The following is a 19,313-nucleotide window of genomic DNA, read 5'->3' on the forward strand; positions in this document are numbered from 1 at the left end:
GCAGGGGATCCCAGCAGTATCTCCCAGGCCAAGGACAAGAGCAGCAGTAATATCATCACCGAGTCTAGTGCCTTCTGTGCCACAAAAGTCCCTAATCCTAGATCACTGGAGTAGGTCTCTGTGTTTCAATCTAAGTGGAGAGAATAGTCTTGACTGGTCAGATGGTGGACGACTGAGTTGCCTGAAACCAGTTTTGGCTCTCTGGCACATAGAACATGGAAACTCAGAGCACATAAATATGCCAGACCATCTGGAATGGTGCATATTCAGTTGGTAGTTGCTTTTCCCAGTTGCAGTTGATTCAGATTCAGGGTGCAGGAACTGGATGCTGGGTCCTTCTAAGGGGCCCCTGACACTGCAAATGCAGCCTTCACAGCAAATGAGTGTATTTTATTAAAAAAAGACATTGTGCTCCATTGGGGTGGGATTTCATGAAAGTATAATGTCTGTAGGTTTAGAATTTGCTGGAATTGTTGCCTCTTGGGAGACAATGATCTTGGCTATTCAGCTGAGTTGGAGAGGCCATCCAGGAAGAGCATCTGAAGACACTGAGATGCTGTGATGAAGCAGGTTAGTGTCAGACTGTTAGAAGAAAAGGTGAGAAATGAAGTACATGCACATACCATCCTGTAACACCTGGAAAATAGTGTGTGCCTTTCCACAACATGTTGTCCAGCATGCACTGGTCACTTGGCTGACCTAGAGATGTCATCTTGGGGCTCTTGGCTACTTGACTGACCTAGTGATGTCACCTTGGGGCTCTCAAATATATCTTTGTCCAGGTAGGCTCAGAGATAAGTCTATATCAGATGACTCAAACAACCCAACAAGAAAAAAAACAAACAACTCCATTAAAAACTGGGTAAAGGGCATGAACAGACATTTTGCAAAAGAAGAAATACAAGTGGTCAACAAACATGCTCAACATCACTAATCATCAGAGAAATGCAAATTAAAATCATAGTGAGATATTATCTTATACTAGTCAGAATGGCTACTATTTAAAAAGTCAAAAAACAATGGATGTTGCCATGGTTGCAGAGAAAGGGGAACACTCATATACTTTTGGTGGGAGTATAAAGTAGTTCAGCCTCTTTGGAAAACAATATGGAGATATTCCAAATAACTAAAAATAGAATTACCATTAGATCCAGCAAACCCACTACTAGGTACCTACCCAAAGGAAAAGAAATCATTAATTAAAAAGACATCTGCACTCCTATGTTTATTGCAGCACTATTCATAGTAGCAAAGTCATGGAACCAACCTAAGTGTCACCAATAGTTGATTGGATAAATAAAATATATATATACACCATGTAATACTACACAGCCATAAAATATAAAATCATGTCCTTTGCAGCAACGTGGGTGGAGCTGGAGGCCATTATCTTAAGTGAACTAACTCAGAAACAGAAAATTAAGCATCATATGTTTTAATTTATAGGAGAGATAAACAATGGGTACACATGAGCATAAAGATGGAGATAATAGACTGGGGACCCCAAAAGTGGGGAGGTTAGGAGAGGGATAAAGGTTGAAAGATTACTTATTGAGTTCGATGTTCAATATTTGGGTGATGGGTAGATTAGAAGCCCAATCCTCATTATTATGCATGTAATACTCTTATAACAAACAAGCCATGTGCTCCCTAAATTTAAAATGAAATAAGAGAAAATAAACAAGAAAAAAAAAGTCATGGTCTGCACAGAGTCCTGAGAAGGAGGCTGGATTTTCTTTCAAAAGTCCAAATCTTGGCTGGGAGTGGAGGCTCACACCTGTAATCCCAGCACTTTGAGTGGCTGAGGTGAAGGACCACGAGAGGCCAGGAGTTGGAGACCAGTCTGGATAACATAGTGAGACGTCATCTCTAAAAAAAATTTTTTTAAGTAGCTGGGCATGGTGGTGTGTGCCTGTGGTCCCAGCTACTCTGCAGGCTGAGGCAGGAGGATCACTTGAGCCCTTGAGGCTGCAGTGAGGTATGATCACACCACTGTACTCCAGAGTGAGAGATGAAAGAAAGAAAGAAAGAAAGAAAGAAAGAAAGAGAGAGAGAGAGAGAGAGAGAGAGAGAGAGGGAGGGAGGGAGGGAGGGAAAGAAGGAAAGAAAGAGAGAGAAAGGAAGGAAGGAAAAAAGAAAGAGAGGGAGGGAGGGTGGAAGAAAAGAAAGAAAAGAAAGAGAGAAAGGAAGGAAGGAAGGTGAGAGAGAAAGAAAGAAAAAAGGGAGGAAGGAGAGAGAAAGAAAGAAAGAGATAAAGAGAGAGAGAAAGAGAGATGAAGGAGAGAGAGAGAAAGAGATGAAGGGAGAAAGGGAGGCAAGGGAGAAAGAGGAAATATGAAAGAAAAGGAAAGAGAAGGAAGGAAGAAACGAAGGAAGAAAGAAAGAAGAAAAGAAAAGGAGAAAGGAAAGGAGGAAGGGAGGAAAGAGATAAAGGCAGGAAAGGAAGGAAGGAATGCAAAAGAAAGAAAGAAAAAAAGATTCGAAATCTTGTAAGAATTGGTTTTGTGAGTATCTAAGTAATTTTGGACTGCTATAAAGAATACCACAGACTGAGTTGCTTAAACTACATTTATTTATTTCTCACAGTTCTGAAGGCTGGAAAGTTCAAGATCAAGGTGCTGGTGGATCAGGTTTCTGCTGAGGGCTCTCTTCCTGGTTTGCAGATGGCTGCCTTCTTGCTGTGTTCTCACATGGCACAGGGAGAGAAATCACGTCTCTTCCTCCTTTTATAAAGGCATTAATTCCATTAGGAGGGCCCATTCACAAAGATTAGTCTATAGCAGTGAGGTTGTAAGGCCACCATAATCACTTCATTATGTATCAAGCAGCTGGACTTCCATTTAACTGGTTCTGATGCTTGAATATTAATTTTTTATATTGAGTTTGCCGAAATGTATTTTTCTCTAATTTGGGAACTGCTGGTGATTAGGCAAGCAATAAGGCTAAGGCCTAATTGTGGATTATTTTGACTACTTTTTTCTGCATGTTCCTAAACTCTTTCCGCCTTTTCCCTTCTATTATTGACTGTTTAAAAAGAATTGACATAATCTACTCTCCCCCTTCTGAAAAATATTTCATCATATTCTTTTACTACTTATCCTTTTCATTGTTGAAGGGTTAGGCAGGTTTTAACGGTTTAATTTTCACCAGAAATTTATCTTCTGTGTTACAGAAAATTCATATTGTAAAATGAGCCTCTTCTTTTCTTTTCTTTTTTTTTTTTTTGAGACAAAGTCTCGCTCTGTTGCCCAGGCTGGAGTGCAGTGGCCGGATCTCAGCTCACTGCAAGCTCGGTCTCCCGGGTTTACGCCATTCTCTTGCCTCAGCCTCCTGAGTAGCCGGGACTACAGGCGCCCGCCACCTCACCCGGCTAGTTTTTTTGTATTTTTTAGTAGAGACAGGGTTTCACCGTGTTAGCCAGGATGGTCTCAATCTCCTGACCTCGTGATCCGCCCGTCTCAGCCTCCCAAAGTGCTGGGATTACAGGCTTGAGCCACCGCGCCCGGCAAGCCTCTTCTTTTCAAGGGTAAATACGAAGAGAGAAAGGAACAGAAGTTCCCAGAAAAGGCTGTGTCTATAGGTCCAAATTTCTAGACTTTGTTTAGAGATAGAGTATTTCATATGCCATTCTCTGGTAGAGGGTGGATTATTTGTAACTGTATTTTCCCCAAAGGATATGAGAAGCATAATGGCACAATTTCTCCCCTCTAAGGTGAGTTCTTTGATTTGGGATTTAAATTCATAAGCCTTGGATAACCTGGAAGAGACTGGCTTTCATTCTAATGACAATCAAACAAGGATGACTTTCTCCTTTTTCTTTTCTGCTTTTTGTCTGCCCACTTTCCTCAGGTAACACAGCTGACAATAGCAATGTAAGTCTAAATATGGACCAGGTTCTGCAAACTCTGGTTTTGCTTAGAAAGAAGGAACAAAGCTTAGATTAGCAGCTGCTGCAATGGGTAAGGGTTGTGTGTGTCTAAATTTTGTGGGTGTTGGTGGATTTTTTCAGTATTCTTGGGTACCATATTGACTCTACAATTTTGGGGAAGTATGATACATGAGACAGAGAAGTCTGCATTAACCAAAGTTTGGGACAGGTTTTGTATACTTTTGTATTATTTGGACTCTGAACGTTTTCCTGGTTGTTCAAAGCTGGAGCAGACAATGTAGCTGGCACCATTTGACAATGGCCTTGCAGTTGACTAGAGAGCTATCTTGACTGATGTCAGAAAGTCCTGAGAGTGACCTCTGAATTGGTCCCAGGTAGGTAAGGTGCACAGAAGCTGTGAAAGTACCCAGGAAGGCACACACAATGTTCAGGCAGGACTTTCTGAAGCTCCACAGATCTCTGTCCTCACCAAAAACAGCTGTGGCTATGCACAACCATTGACTTGGCTGAAACACTCAACAGGTTAAAAGAGGGAAGTCTAAGGTGGGAATAAAGTGGAAAAAGTGAAAACTCTCCCTTTCCACTGCTTTTCTAACATCAGTTTCCTGGTCCGAATGGAGGGAGGAGGAGTTGCTAAACTGGTTGGTCAGATTCCCAGTGTGGACTGGGCCATGTTCGACAGAGAGCAGAGTCCTCTGTTTTCAAAGGTGGTACCTTTCTGCCACCTCTTTATTACAAGGGAAAGGTAGATAGGTCAGTTGACTCTGTTATCTTCCTGTGGCTGACCCGGAGACCATCTGGCCCCCTCCCTCTGCCCATATTTCCCTGTCTCTTCATCTAGCAGGGAAACTCAACGTTTTAGGCTCAGGGGCATCTATGGGAAAGAGAAGATGTAATGGCTGCTGTCCCTGAGCATAAGTCTCATGCTTCCTGCACTGGAATACTGAGCACCAGCTTCATTCATTCATTAAATAATTGAATACATACTTATTAAGCCCTCTAAGGGGAAATGCTACTAGCAATAAAACACTCTTCTAAAGTGTTATCTAGGTGTTGAAATTATAGATGACTTTTGCTTTGATCTTTTCCTCGAATTTTCTGTAGGGAATAAGTAATACTTTTATAAATGCATACACAAATGGAATCCATCCATACGTAACAAATGTACCAAAACGGGGGTGATTTTGGATTTACATGTGAGGAAGTGATTGAAATCCTGTGTAGCCTTTTCTTTTAATGTGACTTTCTCTACAGCTTTTTATAGGAGGCACACTGAGCTCCCCATTGGGATCATCTGGATATGAGGAAGGCTGCACACTAACCATCTTGACCTTCCTTCCAGATCTCCGTTTTGGCAGAGTGTGATAGTCCAGTGATGGCTGTGTTTGCTGATGCCCCCACATTTCCCTGCCTATCACACCAGGGAGGTAAAACCCCCAGGAATGACTCCTACTTCAAAGTTCTATCCAGTGGATAAGCCAGTACTGCAGCTCTCCATGGGACCAGAATTTTGCACCAATCCTCTACCTTAGTCATGGGACCCCTACTGGCCTACTTAGGTCTTATCAGGACATCACAGTGGCTAAAGAGCAGTCTCTGAAGGCAGGCTGCCTTGGTTCCCATCCCAGTCCTATCACTTGTTTGTTACCTGTGACTATTGGACCGGTTGCATTATATTCCTCTGCCTCAGGTTTCTCATTAAAGGGAAAATAAAAATATCTGCCACCTAGGGTTCCATAAAGATTAAATGAGACAATATATTTAAGGTTCTCAGCATGATGCCAGGTACATCAGGAGGGCTCAGAGAAGTTTAGCTGTTGGTATTATTAGTGTTATTCCTCTACTCAGCACAGTAGCCTTACCCCCGACAACAGCCCAGGGGTCAGACCTTGCAGCGCATGTACTGTTCCCCAGGGATGAGCACAGGCCACACTCCTGAAATGACCGCAGCCACCTTTACTCCCATCTGCTGCGTCTGTCTGTGTAATTGGACACCGTGGTGATCAGCCTGCCATGCCCTTCAGACACTGCCTCACCCACCTGGCTGCAGGTCCAGACACAGAATCTTAGTTGGGTCAGTGTCCCTTGTCTGTCCCACATTCTTGCCTGCCAAATTTGGCCTTTTGCCACACCCACCTGCCACAGGCCTTTAGAGCAGGGCCCCATTTCGAGAATGTGGCCTGTGCGCATGCCTGGGGATCTGTACCCACCTCATAGAGATCAAAACAGGCTAACAGTCCCTTCCTTGGGTTGTTGAAGCTTTTAGAGGGACACAGTAGCCCGGGTTGAGGTTCCAGCTCTGTGTGTCTGTGATTTTGAGTAAAAGAGATTCATTTTGTGTGTAGAGTGGCTTTGAGGGGGAAGAGGAGAAGCTATAAATAAATAGCTTACTATTATTATATTATTTTTGTAGCGTTCCAATTTCACTCTACCACATCTGTGTAGATGAAAATCACTCCTGAATTCTTCCAATTTCTTCTTCTTATTTCCCTTCTTGTTAGGAAAGCGGGCACTGTAGAGTTGTCAGCAGAAACACATTTCTTCCTGTCTCTTTGTTCCCATCCTGCATCTGCCACCAGCCTCACCCACATTTCTGGTTATCCCACCCCTAGCCAGTCAAGAGCTTCTAGGAAAGGCCTGTCCCATAACTGTTCTCTGGGTCCTGTTGCCTTCTGACTCCTCATGGCCTTCAATCTATCAAACTGCCCTTCAATGTCCTACATCTCTGACATTCCCGTGGGCTCTGCCATGGTGCTGAAGCACAACAGATAATCCTGAGCTCAAATCCCAGCTCCACCACCTACCACTCTGAACCTTAGGCAAGCTGCCATGATGCTCAGAGAATAAGATTTCTCACTGGATACAACAGTGATGACGTACACCTCACGGTGTAACATCCTTGCCAAGAACATTGATACCTGTAAGCACTAAGTTAATGAGAGGCTCTATTTTTATGGCCTATTCCACTCAGTCTATAAACATGTGCAAGCCCACCCTGATCTTTTTTTTTTTTTTTTTTTGAGATGGAGTCTCGCTCTGTTGCCCCAGCTGGAGTGCAGTGGCATGATCTCGGCTCACTGCAAGCTCTGCCTCCCAGGTTCACGCCATTTCTCCTGCCTCAGCCTCCCGAGTAGCTGGGACTACAGGTGCCTGCCACCACGCCTGGCTAATTTTTTGTATGTTTTTAGTAGAGACAGGATTTCACCATGTTAACCAGGATGGTCTTGATCTCCTGACCTCGTGATCCACCAGCCTCGGCCTCCCAAAGTGCTGGGATTACAAGCGTGAGCCACCATGCCTGGCCCCACCCTGATCTTTAAAAGACCTGCCTTTGGTTTTATTCCTCATCCGGCTACCTTCTCAGAGCCACTCTCATTGCCAGTGTCCCATAGGACTGCTGTATTCCCCTGGCCTCTTCTTTATCAGTGCAGATTCACCAGAGGGTCACCAACCACTCCAGCATGTCCAGGCTGAGCTTTTTCCTGGGACACAGAACTATTAGGGCCCAAACCAGGAGAGTTCCAGCAAACCAGGATGAACTGATCACTCTGCCCTTTGGCCTGCAGTCTTTCTTACCAACTCCTTGAATTATTTAGACAAAGTCCACAGCCCTCACATGGCCACCCTCCACAGGTGACTTCTGTATCTTCTGTGACTCTGTGGCGCTCAGCAGGTCATATTGATGACACCCTTGATGGTTTCTCCTCTCTTGACTTTCAGGGCCTTGCTCTTGATGGTTTCCCTGATGCTCCGGTTACTGTGGCTGTATAATCATCAAACCAAAAACTTGACAGTTTCAGCAGCACCCTCTTATTATCTCTCAAAGTTCTGTGAGGTATGGGCTCAGCATGGCAGCTCTCCTGCGGTTCTCACATGCTGTTGCCATTGACAGCAGCTAGGGCTAAACATCTGATGTGGTCTCTTGCCTGGTTGGGGATGGCTGGAAGCTCTGGGCCTGCCAGCATGCTCTTGTCACAGAGCCTTAATCATAGCTAGCCAGGGCTTCTCCCAGCCCAGCTGTCTCAGGGCTTTAAGAGTGAGTGTCCCAAAAGGGAGGAACTTCCAATATCTTGAGGCCTAGGATGGAAGTTGGCACTTTAGTTTGGAAATCAGTCCAGGTCACAGCACCCACCCAGGCTCCAGGGGAGGCGACATGGACCTCGCCTCTCAATAGGAGGAGCGTCAAGGAATTTATGGCCACCCTTAACCTGCCTAACTCCATGATCTCTCTTTCTGTTCTTCTTCCTCTTGCTCCTCGGTGGAATTCCATCCTCAGCTCTCCTCTTCTCACAGTCTGTATCAGTCATCTTCACATTTACAGGCACATCAGAACAGCATGGCATGCTTATTAAAAAGAAAGGCTCTTGCTTGTGGAATCTGCACTTCTAATAACCACCCTGGGTAAAGGACTCTCCTGCAATTTTGAGCAGGCTACACTTTGAGAAACACTACTTTACACTCCCCCTACACAAAGTCCTCACACCCTCACTTCACACAGCACTTGCTTGTTCCTTTCTCATCTCTGCTTCAAAGCCAGGTTCTTCTCCTGAGCACGCCGTGTCCAGGCAACTGTGTGCTGCACCTTTCCAGCCCAGAGACACGTCAGCCTGAACTTGGCGTCTTCATTCCCCAAACTCACCCCCTTTCTGACCCCTCAGTCTTGGATGATGTGCTGTAGAGGCAGTTGATTCTTCTTCTGCCCCTTTCCTCTCCCCAGGCACACATCCAGTTCCTCACCAAGCCATGTTGATCTTACTTCCCAAGCCTCTTTCTGAATCAGCCTCTTCCATCTTTCTCATTCCAGGTGTTCTTTATTTCTCACCTGTTTTCACGCCATAGTTTCTTGGTGGTCTCAAGCCTCCAATATCAGCACCTTACAGTCGTCTCGCCACACTTCTGCCAGAAGGCAGTTTCTAGAATGCAAGTCTAATCGGAATGCTTTTTCTACTTAACGTATTTGCATAGCTCTGTGTGCTCTGCATGCATATGTCCAAATTGCCTAGAACCTCTGACCCTGGGCTCCTTCCCTGGAATGTTTCTTTTCCAATTCTGTCTCACCCACCCCAGCCTCACCCCTTCCTACCCCTGTACGCCACTTGACCCCGAGTCCAGACCTTCCTTCCCACTGGCCTAGTTCCTGTAACTTGGAGGTGATTAGGTATTAGCCAAGGTCAGGCTAGGGCTCCTCCTCATACTATTTCACACAAGGCACAAAAAGAAATACATGCTTGTCTCCCCAGTGTAATGCCAGAACCTCGGCATGCAGGGATGGAGCCTGCATGTCTAGATCTGAGTCCCTGGAGACCAGCACTGTCCCCAGCGGGCCTCCAGCACAATAGGGCTCAGAGAGGCAGCTGTATCTGTTATGTTCTCACACCGACTTGGCAACTCAAGGTTAATCCAGAAAAGTCTGACTTTGGGTTATAGGCCTTGACCCTTTATTTATGTCAATTGAGGGTTTTCTTCTCATTGGGAAGATCTGACATGTATCTGAGTGGAAGCTGGCACCATCGTTTTGTATTGCTGCGAATCTGAATGGAATGTTCTGGTTATATCTTTCTGGCTGTTTTCTGTAATAATGCTCAGTCATGCTTTGTTATTTAAGCTGAAGGACTGAGACCTCCAAGGACTGCAGGTCAATTTTGATGTCCCCCAGATGCAATGGAATCCTTGATGTGCTGAGGAGGGACTGCATGCCTGCATCTTGTCTTCCCACGTGGATCGGGCCCTCCACTGCCACAAGCCATTGTCTCATTGGCCGTGTTCAGTCAGATTGGCCTCTGGCAGCCCCATGCAGTTCAGACGGGGATCAGCCGCAACCGCAGCCCCTCTAGTTCTCTGCTTCTTCTGTGTCCCATGTTGCAAGCCTTGGCTGGGATTGCTGAAAGTGGATATGTTTCCCTGAAGTTGTCTTGCACGAATAGTCACAAACCCTTATCTATTTACTTATTTTTTTAAATTTGAGACAAGGTCTTGCTCCATAGCTCAGGTTAGACTGCAGACCTCTCCAGCTCAAGTGATTCTCCCACCTCAGCTTCCCAAGTAGCTAGGTCTACTGGTGCATGCCACCAAACAGAGCTAATATTTTTAAATTTTATTTTTTGTAGAGATGGGGTCTCACTTTGTTGCCCAGGCTGGTCTTGAGCTCCTGGGCTCTAGTGATCCTCCCACCTTTCTTCCTCCCAAAATGCCGCGATTATAGATGTGAGCCACTATGCCTGGCCCCAAATCCATTTTACCATGTCATCCTGAAACTAAAAAAAAGAGGAAAAAAAAATAATATAAATGGCTCATAGACTACATAAAGTCTAAGCACTTATCTTTCCTGTACTTCTCAGCTCCACCCTGCCGTGCCTTTAATCTTGCTCTTTAATCACTATTATGTTCTTTCTACATCCCATTAGCACACAGGATGTCTAATATCTAATATATGATATCACATGATGCATGATAACCTCAAAGGGACAAAATTATCACTGTATGAATATTTCCAGCCCTTTCACTCTGGGCTGCTAGAGAGTGCCTGATTATGGACTTGGTAGCTTGGACTCCTTCCTCTACCCAGGGGATGCCTCTCTAGCAAGATAAATTCTTTTGGGATTTTAAAGCAAAACTGGAGGGAAATAAGGAAGGAAACACCAACATGAGTATGAGGTATAACCAGAGGTAGGTTTATGGAGAAGTTTAGGTGGTAGGGACACCAGGGAGGGGAGTTAATTGTGCGGTGAAAGGACATAGGTGAAAGGAGAAAAAGAATCTCGGGAGTATCACTGTGAACTGTATATTCTTTTCCTACAATTTAAGAAACACAAGCAAGAATATAAGCAACACGAATTACTTCATGACTGTTACACAGTGCAATTTTAACCATGATTTCACTTTAGCGTAGTGCTAAAGTGGGTGGGCAGTGGCGGGGGGAGTCTTGGTTTCCAGGGAGCTCTATAAAAAAATCAGATGGCACAACAATATAAATATGCCTATTATCTTGCAGATATGTATATGGAGTCATACTTTTTCCTAACAGAAAACCTGTGAAGCAGTGCAATGATCACACCTTTACGTTGCACAGATTGGGTTCAGTATCCCCATGCAGACTTAACCTTCTTAAGGGCTTAGCGCCTATGGCCCAAATATTTATTGTAGCACAAATTGAGACATCTCCTTGGAAATAACACAACAGTGATTGAAAATGGCAGCCCGCGGTGCAGTCCTTAGCCATGCTGGCTTTAAAGGCAGAGCAGTCCTGGTGAAAACATGCCCAAGTTCAAATAAAAGGCTCTAAGAACATGTCACCTTAACCATCTGGACTGTAGCCTGATGAAGCCCCTGTATCTAATCTCGGTGCCGGTGCCTCTGGTCCCAGCGAGCTTGCTCTGGCTCTGGCTGCACCGCCGCAGGGAAACATTGCTCCAGAACGTCAAGGAAGAGAAGGCGGCCGGCTCCCCTGGAGCCCTGCTTTTCCTCCAGTGCCCTTTGGTCTCCAGCTTTGGCTGCAGGGGGTTTCCCCACAGAAGACTCTCAGCATAAAGCCATTCATGTCTCAATTCTCACCAAGGCACCAATATATCCATTTCCAGAGCAGAAATAAAAGCTGGATGTACGTTCCTGCCCTGTTTCCTCTCAGAGCGACACCTGTAATTCCTAATTCACAGCCCTCTGATTATGGCAGAGGGTCTGGTGTTGACTGAGCTCTTACTGGCCCAGATGCATGGCTGGGCACTTCTCCTGAGCTTTTTCAGTTCATCTTCACGGGGTCGCCTTGTGGGGGATGTGCATCACTTTCATCTTATAGATGAAGAAACAGAATCTCAGAGTCCAGAGGGCCTCCCTGGGCGTGGGGTTGAGCCCCAAGTCGCCGTGGCCATCATGCTACCTCTGGCTTAGAAGCCACTGTCTGAAGCCCAGAGTAAGGAGGCAGATCCCGACAGCTCCTACCTGTGTGAGGCTCACCTCACCATGGTCGAGGGGGAGTCATTACAAACTGACAGTAAGGTCGCCTGCTTAGATTTTCTGTTATGTATAATCAGGAGCCCCTGTGTGTTTTTAAAATATGGGACGATGATTTAAATGGGATGAATGCCCTTGTAAGAGAGGTTGAAGAGGTGCGCCAGCCCCTTTGGCCCCTTTGCCCCTATGTAGACACAGCAAGAGGGCACCGTCTTTGAAGCTGAGCAGGCCCTCAGCAGAAGCGGAATCTGTTGGCACTGTGATCATGGACTTCCCAGCCTTTAGAAATGTGAGAAATAAATTTCTATTACTTATGAATTACCCAGTGTAAGGTATTTTGTTATAGTCCTGAATGGACTGAGACTGATGATGGCATATGGAAAAGGATTTTAAAATGATGTGCTAAAAAGGTTGAGGGGCGTTCTTCTGATGGGTGCAGGGAATGATGAGACCACAGCAGGCAGCAATCTAGGTATGCATTCAGCCAGGTTTCCACACGAGGAAGGGAGGGGAGAGATGGGCTGAGCCTGAGACTGACCGTGGAGGTGAGATGGGATCCGGGATGAGTGGTGCTGACTGGCGGGGGCAGGACACTAGGGCAAGGCACAGAGGTTGAAATTGACTCCAGATTTCTTGTTTATGCCTGGACAGCTGTGAGGAGGCGGTGCCCACGACAGTGACGACAACACAAGGGTGGGGGAGAAGGGCAGCCCCTTTGGCAGTGGTCTCTTTGCTGTAAGCAGAGGTCACTCCAGACACACTGCCCAGTTCTTCCTACTAAAATTGGATGAACAGGGAGGTACACAGAGCAGATCTGGACCAGAGATCAAGACAGGATACCCTCTTTTCAGGATCACCTCATCTCAGTGTTCTGGGGCAATCCAAGCCCTGATTTGGAAGGACTCTGACAAAGTACACAATGAACAATGACTGTGCTAGCTCCCTCTGAAGGTTTGAACGGGCCAGCGGAGCTCAAGTGCATGTATTAAAAAACGATAATTGAGTTACTACAATAATACAGTATCATATGATTTTACAGGATGGGTCAACTTAAAATTTCACCAGTTCTGTCTTCTGTCAGTGTTGAAGTTTGTATCTTTACAGTTCTCATGTTATAGCCATTGATACTACGGTCAAATAGGCAGGTGCCCACTAGAGGAAAATTATGCCAGAGAATAAGAAACGATTCAGGTTTTTTTTCTTTAGTATTTTTATCAGGTATGTTACTCCTTGGAGAGTGTAGAAAATATTTGTTTAAAATATTCCTAATTTGATGGTACTTTCAAAATCTGATTTAGTCAGACCATTAAAAATTGTACAAATCAATAGCAATTACCTACTTCTAATTGAATCATTATCCCCGAAGAAAAGTGCTGTTAGAACACTGTAGACTTCAGGTCATCTGCAATATACCTCCACTCTCATAAAAAAGAAATAACAAAAGGAAAAAATAAAGGGAAACATAAAAACCAAAATAAAAGGAACACCTCATTTTATTTTATTATGTTAATCTAATCCCCAGGTAGAAAGAATGACCTTCTGTTGTACTTCGATGTTTAAAATCTGGCCAATGTTTAACGTTTACAAAATTATTTTTAATTTTAAGAGAGTATAATTTACCAATTAGATTAATTGTGTTTATTACTGCCGGGAGACTGCAAAGAGTCTTATTTTTAGTTCATAACAGAAGCTTCTGTAACCCTTTGGATCATGGCTGGGATTCTGTATTTTTATTATAGCAAGAGCGCTTTGATGCTTGGATGTGTTAGGGAAGGATAGCCATATCAGAACGTTTCGTCGAGCCATCTCTCCCTACTTGTTAATTTGGCACCTCTCAATCATACATTTTTAAAAACACTCATTATTTCACATAACATATAAATGTATATAGCATCTTATATACAATTTTAATGCATTCAGACTCCTAAAGCTATAATTCATTATAGCATTTTATTTTATTTATATTAATATATGTGCCTTGAGTTAATACTCTAATCATTTGCAAACTCAAGCTTTGTCTTGATAAATTTTTACTTTTTGACAAATTATACTACATTAGTTTGATATATTTGCAAAATGTAAATACCTGCCTTTCCCGTTTCACTTTCGTTGCTATTCCCAAAACACTGGGACATTGCTAGTCCAACAGGTATATTGAGGACCAGCATCTTCTCAAGTCTGCACAAAAACATTTCTGCAATGTCATTATCTAAAGTGTTCAATTTTTAGTTATTTGGAATATGCCTTCTGCAAGCCTTTTTTTTTTTTTTAGACAGAGTTTCACTCTTGTTGCCCAGGCTGGAGTGCAATGGCGTGATCTCGGCTCACTGCAACCTGCGACTCCCTGGTTCAAGTGATTCTCCTGCCTTAGCCTCCCGAGTAGCTGGGACTACAGGCACACACCACCATGCCTGGCTAATTTTTGTAGTTTTAGTAGAGACAGGGTTTCACCATGTTGGCCAGAGTGAAATGCTAGGTTGAACTTCTAACCTCAAGTGATCCGCCCGCCTGGGCCTCCCAAAGTGCTGGGATTACAGGCATGCATCATGGCTCACGGTCAAGCCATTTGTTTTTATAGGATGCTGCTACTTGACCAAGTTTGAATATGCTTTCATTCAATTATGCCGATATTTATGTACTATAAAGAGCTGATTTTATATTATAATGTATTTTTGTTGTTGTTGTTTTTGTTTTATGAGACAGGGTCTCACCCTGTCGCCCAGGCTGGAGTTTAGTGGTGCTATCATAGCTCACTGCAGCCTCAACTTCCTGGGTACAGGTGATGGTCCCACCTCAGCCTCCCAAGTAGCTGGGACTACAGGCACACATCATCAGATGTGGCTAATTTTTTGTAGAGATGGGGTTTTGCCATGTTTCCCAGGCTAGTCTTGAACTCCTGGGCTCAAGCAATCTGCCTGCCCTGGCCTCCCAAAGCTGGGATTACAGGTGTGAGCTACCATGCCCGGCCTATGATGTCTTTCTAATAATATTTAAAGTGTGTTTTCATACTGCCCATGAAGACAATTATGTGAAACGGTTATTTGGAATAAATATACAAGAAATGTTCTATATATGTTACAGAAATCTTTAAAAATTGCCTTGAAGGGAATGGCACTAGGGCTGGATTAATTTACAACACAAATTCCCCCTTTTTTAGTGTGTTGGCTCATGCAAATGAGGAGACAGTCAGGAGATCATATAGTATCAAAGTGTAGAAGGGATGTGGCTTTATGGGATGTGGTCACTGCCCCTTGAGACTGAGTCAGGTATATTGAAATTACCATCCAGAGATTTCCTCTTCCTTAATATTTATCTTCCTGACTTAAAAAGATAAAAACTTGCAAGTTGTGTTTGTGCCAGCACCATTGAGAACTGCTACTTTACTGTGACCTTAAAATGGGTTCTTATGTCTATTTTTCAATTAATTAGAACCCAAAGGGAAAAAGTGGGTACCTAGTAAGAAAGAAAAACCTCTCTTACCAAACTTCCATTGTAGGTTTGTGCACACATTTGATTATTATGTCTAACAATCATTACTCACGCAAGTTTGTATCCTTTCCATTCTTATTGAAATTTAGGAGGTTTATATTAGGTACCACTTGCTGTAGCCATCTTTACACCCCAAACAAGCCCATATTTCCTAGGCTGAATGATGCTATTTGTTGGGTAATGGGAGAGGTCAGCATGACTAGGGTGAAGGGTGTCTGCTGGGGAGGATGGAGAAGTAGGGCTGTGGGCTGAGGGTGAGTTTATGTTGGGGCTTGCCAGCTGAGTAGAGAGATTGCAGCCGATGCAGTAGGAAAGAGGAGCCATGGAGCTTTGGGGCAGATGGTAGCAGAACTGGGTTTAAGGGATTTTTCCTGGCATGGATTAGAGAGGAGAAAAGCCAGAGCCAGGGAGATAAGTAAAGAAAAGAAATTCTGGCCAGGTGCGGTGGCTCACGCCTGTAATCCCAGCACTTTGGGAGGCCGAGGCAGGTGGATTGCCTGAGGTCAGGGGTTCGAGACCAGCCTGGCTAACATTCTGAAACCCTGTCTCTACTAAAAATACAAAAAATTGTGGCGGGTGCCTGTAATCCCAGCTACTCAGGAGGCTGAGTCAGGAGAATCCCTTGAACCTGGGAGGCAGAGGTTGCAGTGAGCCGAGATCGTGCCATTGCACTCCAGCCTGGGCCACAAGAACAGAACTCTGTCTCAAAAAAAAAGAAAAGAAATTCTCTTGCTGGGAGTTTTATGACGCCAATCTCAAATATAAGAGCCAGAAACCGTATCTTCTAAAATCATGTTCCCTCTACACCCTGATAGCATAAAAATTTCCTCATTGTTTATTCATTCTGCATGAGCCAACACAAAAAAGAGCTATTGGTGTCATCGCTGGGAGCAGAGATACCATAAGTTTCTTCAAAGACAGACACCAGGACTTTCATCTTCACATCTGTAGTCCTTGGAATATAGTAGGTCTTACAAAAACATTTGTCAAGGGAGTGAATAAAAATAAAAGTGAATGAAAATGAAAGCAAAATATACTTGAGGATATGGTTTTTCTTGGACCACAAGTTAAATGCCAATGGATAACTTCAGATTCCTAGCCATGCATCTTTTCCTCTGAGAACTGGATAGCTGGAATAACAGACCACTCCATTTCCTTTCTGACATGCCACATTGAATGAACATCTGCTAAGAACCAGAAAGTGCATGAAGAAGTTTGTCCATGAAATCACTCCATACCCAAGTGGAGGAGAAGCAGCTGTGGACTGAAGGTAAGCTGTGCATTTCCTCAACTGGCAAATGTCAAGCCCATAATCTGAGCTTCGTATGTAGGAAATACCTATACATGAAGCCCATCTAGGTATTTCCTCATGCAATAAGAAATACACGAGTATGGGGACCCATGAAAAAAGCCTGCCATAACTCTGATAATGATTTATTTTCAAAGGCAGAAGAAAATTTTAGAAAACATATACATAGGATACATGACAGCAAGTTATATATTCAGAAATGTCAGTAGATTAAAAATCAAAGAAATAGGATGGCAGTACCAATGTCTCACAGCCCTCCAGAGGAGCTGTGGCTACAGCCAAAAGTCAGAGCGAAATGTGGAAAATCACTGACAGACTGGGACCATGGGCAGGAAGCCTTGAAGGACTGGGTCAAGCAAAGGTAGAACTGGAGGGCAGGATGCCTGTTGAGAAGACCTGATCTAACTATGGCTACACTGGAGACGCCCCCGGAGGAGTTATGGAGTGAAAGTTAAGGGACCTGAGCCAAAGTGTCCCAAGTCCAGAGGCTTATGAATAGGAACCAACTCTTCCTTGGTATTAAAGGGGCAGCCCTCTGGGCTGGTTGGGTGACTTTTATCCAACTGCCCTAGACCTGACCACTTACTACTGAACATATTTTTAAGGATCTCTTTAAATCTATACTTCTTTTTTAGAGGGCCCATTTCCTAGTGGAGGCAGTGCAGCAGAACGAATAATGAAACAGTTGAATTCTGCTTCATCCATGCCTGCCAAGCCACAAGAATGATAAAGATACTCACGTTCCACAAAGTATGAGCTGGCATCGATCTTCCAGATGATCTGGCCCCGATGAGAACCATTGACTCCACGGTTCTTATAGTCCAGAAAGTTTTCGGACAAGACCTCATCTATATTCCCAGAGGAAGAAAGCAGAGCAGAGAAACATATCAGTCAACAGCATATTTAGGGAAATAAAAGAAAACAAGCAAAGGATACAAATGCTGCTTCCATCTCAACAGGAGAGAAAGCACCTGGAATCAGAGAGCAGGAAGCATCCCAAGATGCCATTGGGACCAAACGCTTTTTATGCAGGGATCTCCTCCCAACCCCATAGCACTTCTGGCAGGAGATCATCTAGCTGGTTCTGGAACACCTCCAGAAACAGAGAAATAATTACCGCTATTGCGGTTCACTTCACTTTTAAATAGCTCTTCCATGTGTGAAAGCTCAGTGTGAAAATCTTCCTTCTAAAGCTTCTACGAACCAATTTGAGACTGAGGGCGAGACATAAAGAAAGTCTCCATTTGGGGTCTGGTTCTCATGGACTCCATCTCAAATCGTCTCTCCTCCCACCTGGGCATCACCACCACCTTACACATGGTCGCACCCGTGAACTTATCCATCCATCCATCATGCACTCATGCATTCATTGTTCATTCAGCAGCTGAAATCCAACCATCTGCCAGATGCTGGGGAAGGTGCAAGGGCTGTGGTGTTGGGCAAAACCAGTATGGTCTCTTCTGAACCAAAGCTTACAAACAATTGAGAAGACAGACTGTAAACACTAAGCAAAGGAATAAATGTTTGATTGTAACTTGTGATAAGAGATGGAAAGGAGGCCGGGCACGGTGGCTTACACCTGTAATCCCAGCACTTTGAGAGGCCGAGGTGGGCAGATCACCTGAGGTCAGGAGTTTGAGACCAGCCTGGCCAACATGGTGAAACACCCGTTTCCAATAAAAAAAAAAAAAATTACAAAAATTAGCCAGGCGTGGTGGCAGGCAGCTGTAATCTCAGGTATTTGGGAGGTTAAGGCAGGAGAATTGCTTGAACCTGGGAGGTGGAGGTTGCAGTGAACTGAGATCATGTCCAGCCTGTTTACAGGGCGAGACTCTGTCTCGTCAAAATAAAAAGAAAAAAAAAAGAAAGAAAGAAAGGAAAAGAACAGGGTGCTGTGATAGAGAGTGACAAGGAAGGAGGCCAGAGGGTGGGGTGGGGGGTGGTCAGGAGAGCGCTGAGGGAGGAGACGAGGCCTGGGAGGAGCTCTGGGTGATTGTGCGCTTTCACCTCTTGCTGTTCTCTGCTCATCACTTTGCAACCCATCGATGTCCTCTTTAAAACCAGTGCCCAGAGAGAAATGCAGCATTCTTGGGGAGGACAGATCTGAGAATACCAAGCTGCCTGTCACCTTCTTGGTTCCAGACCCCACACTTTCAGTGCAGACTAAGACATGGATATGACTTTTACCCTGATCTTCTATGGAGCCCTTGTAGTTTCCACTTCACCAGAAATAATTTGAGCTAGATGGATCTGAGGCTATGGAGAAAACCAAGTTTTGAGAGTCCAAATCCACTGTAGGGGCTGGAGGGACAACCTGGGCAAGGGCACCCGAGGGCAGGCCCAGAGCCCCAGCTCTGCAGAGAGCCCTTTTCATGATTGCCCTTTTCTCTCCTGATACCCTGTGGTTCACATGCTGCATCTGGCTGGACTGAGAAAACAGGCAGAGATGAAGTGCAAAAACCACTGAGCTTGAAGCCAAAGGGCCCAGCTCTTGAGGCCTTTTGTGCCATTTGCCAATAGTGTCACTTCTACAGTCTTTCCTCATCTGCAAAGTGGGGAGGAGTAATAACTTCAGTCTACAGGGGAGCACTAAATGAGATAACTGTAAGCGTACTTGTAATCTGCTATGTGGATTGCACATTTTAGGCTGCCCCTTCTCTGGCAAAAAAAATGACTGGG

The 19,313-nt window shown here is 44.5% G+C and overlaps 1 protein-coding gene across 3 annotated transcripts in view; it reads right to left on the reverse strand.

Annotated features, from left to right (window-relative positions):
* HECW1 (HECT, C2 and WW domain containing E3 ubiquitin protein ligase 1) overlaps positions 1 to 19,313 on the reverse strand; it is a 458,832-nt gene that overhangs the window by 225,442 nt on the left and 214,077 nt on the right. For all 3 annotated transcript variants that reach the window (NM_001265810.1, XM_015133529.3, XM_077994791.1), the window contains 1 exon segment: positions 17,375 to 17,482. In NM_001265810.1, coding sequence (NP_001252739.1) covers positions 17,375 to 17,482 — 108 coding nt within the window.

This window comes from Macaca mulatta, chromosome 3, assembly GCF_049350105.2.
Source record: "Macaca mulatta isolate MMU2019108-1 chromosome 3, T2T-MMU8v2.0, whole genome shotgun sequence".
Lineage (NCBI taxonomy): Eukaryota > Metazoa > Chordata > Mammalia > Primates > Cercopithecidae > Macaca > Macaca mulatta.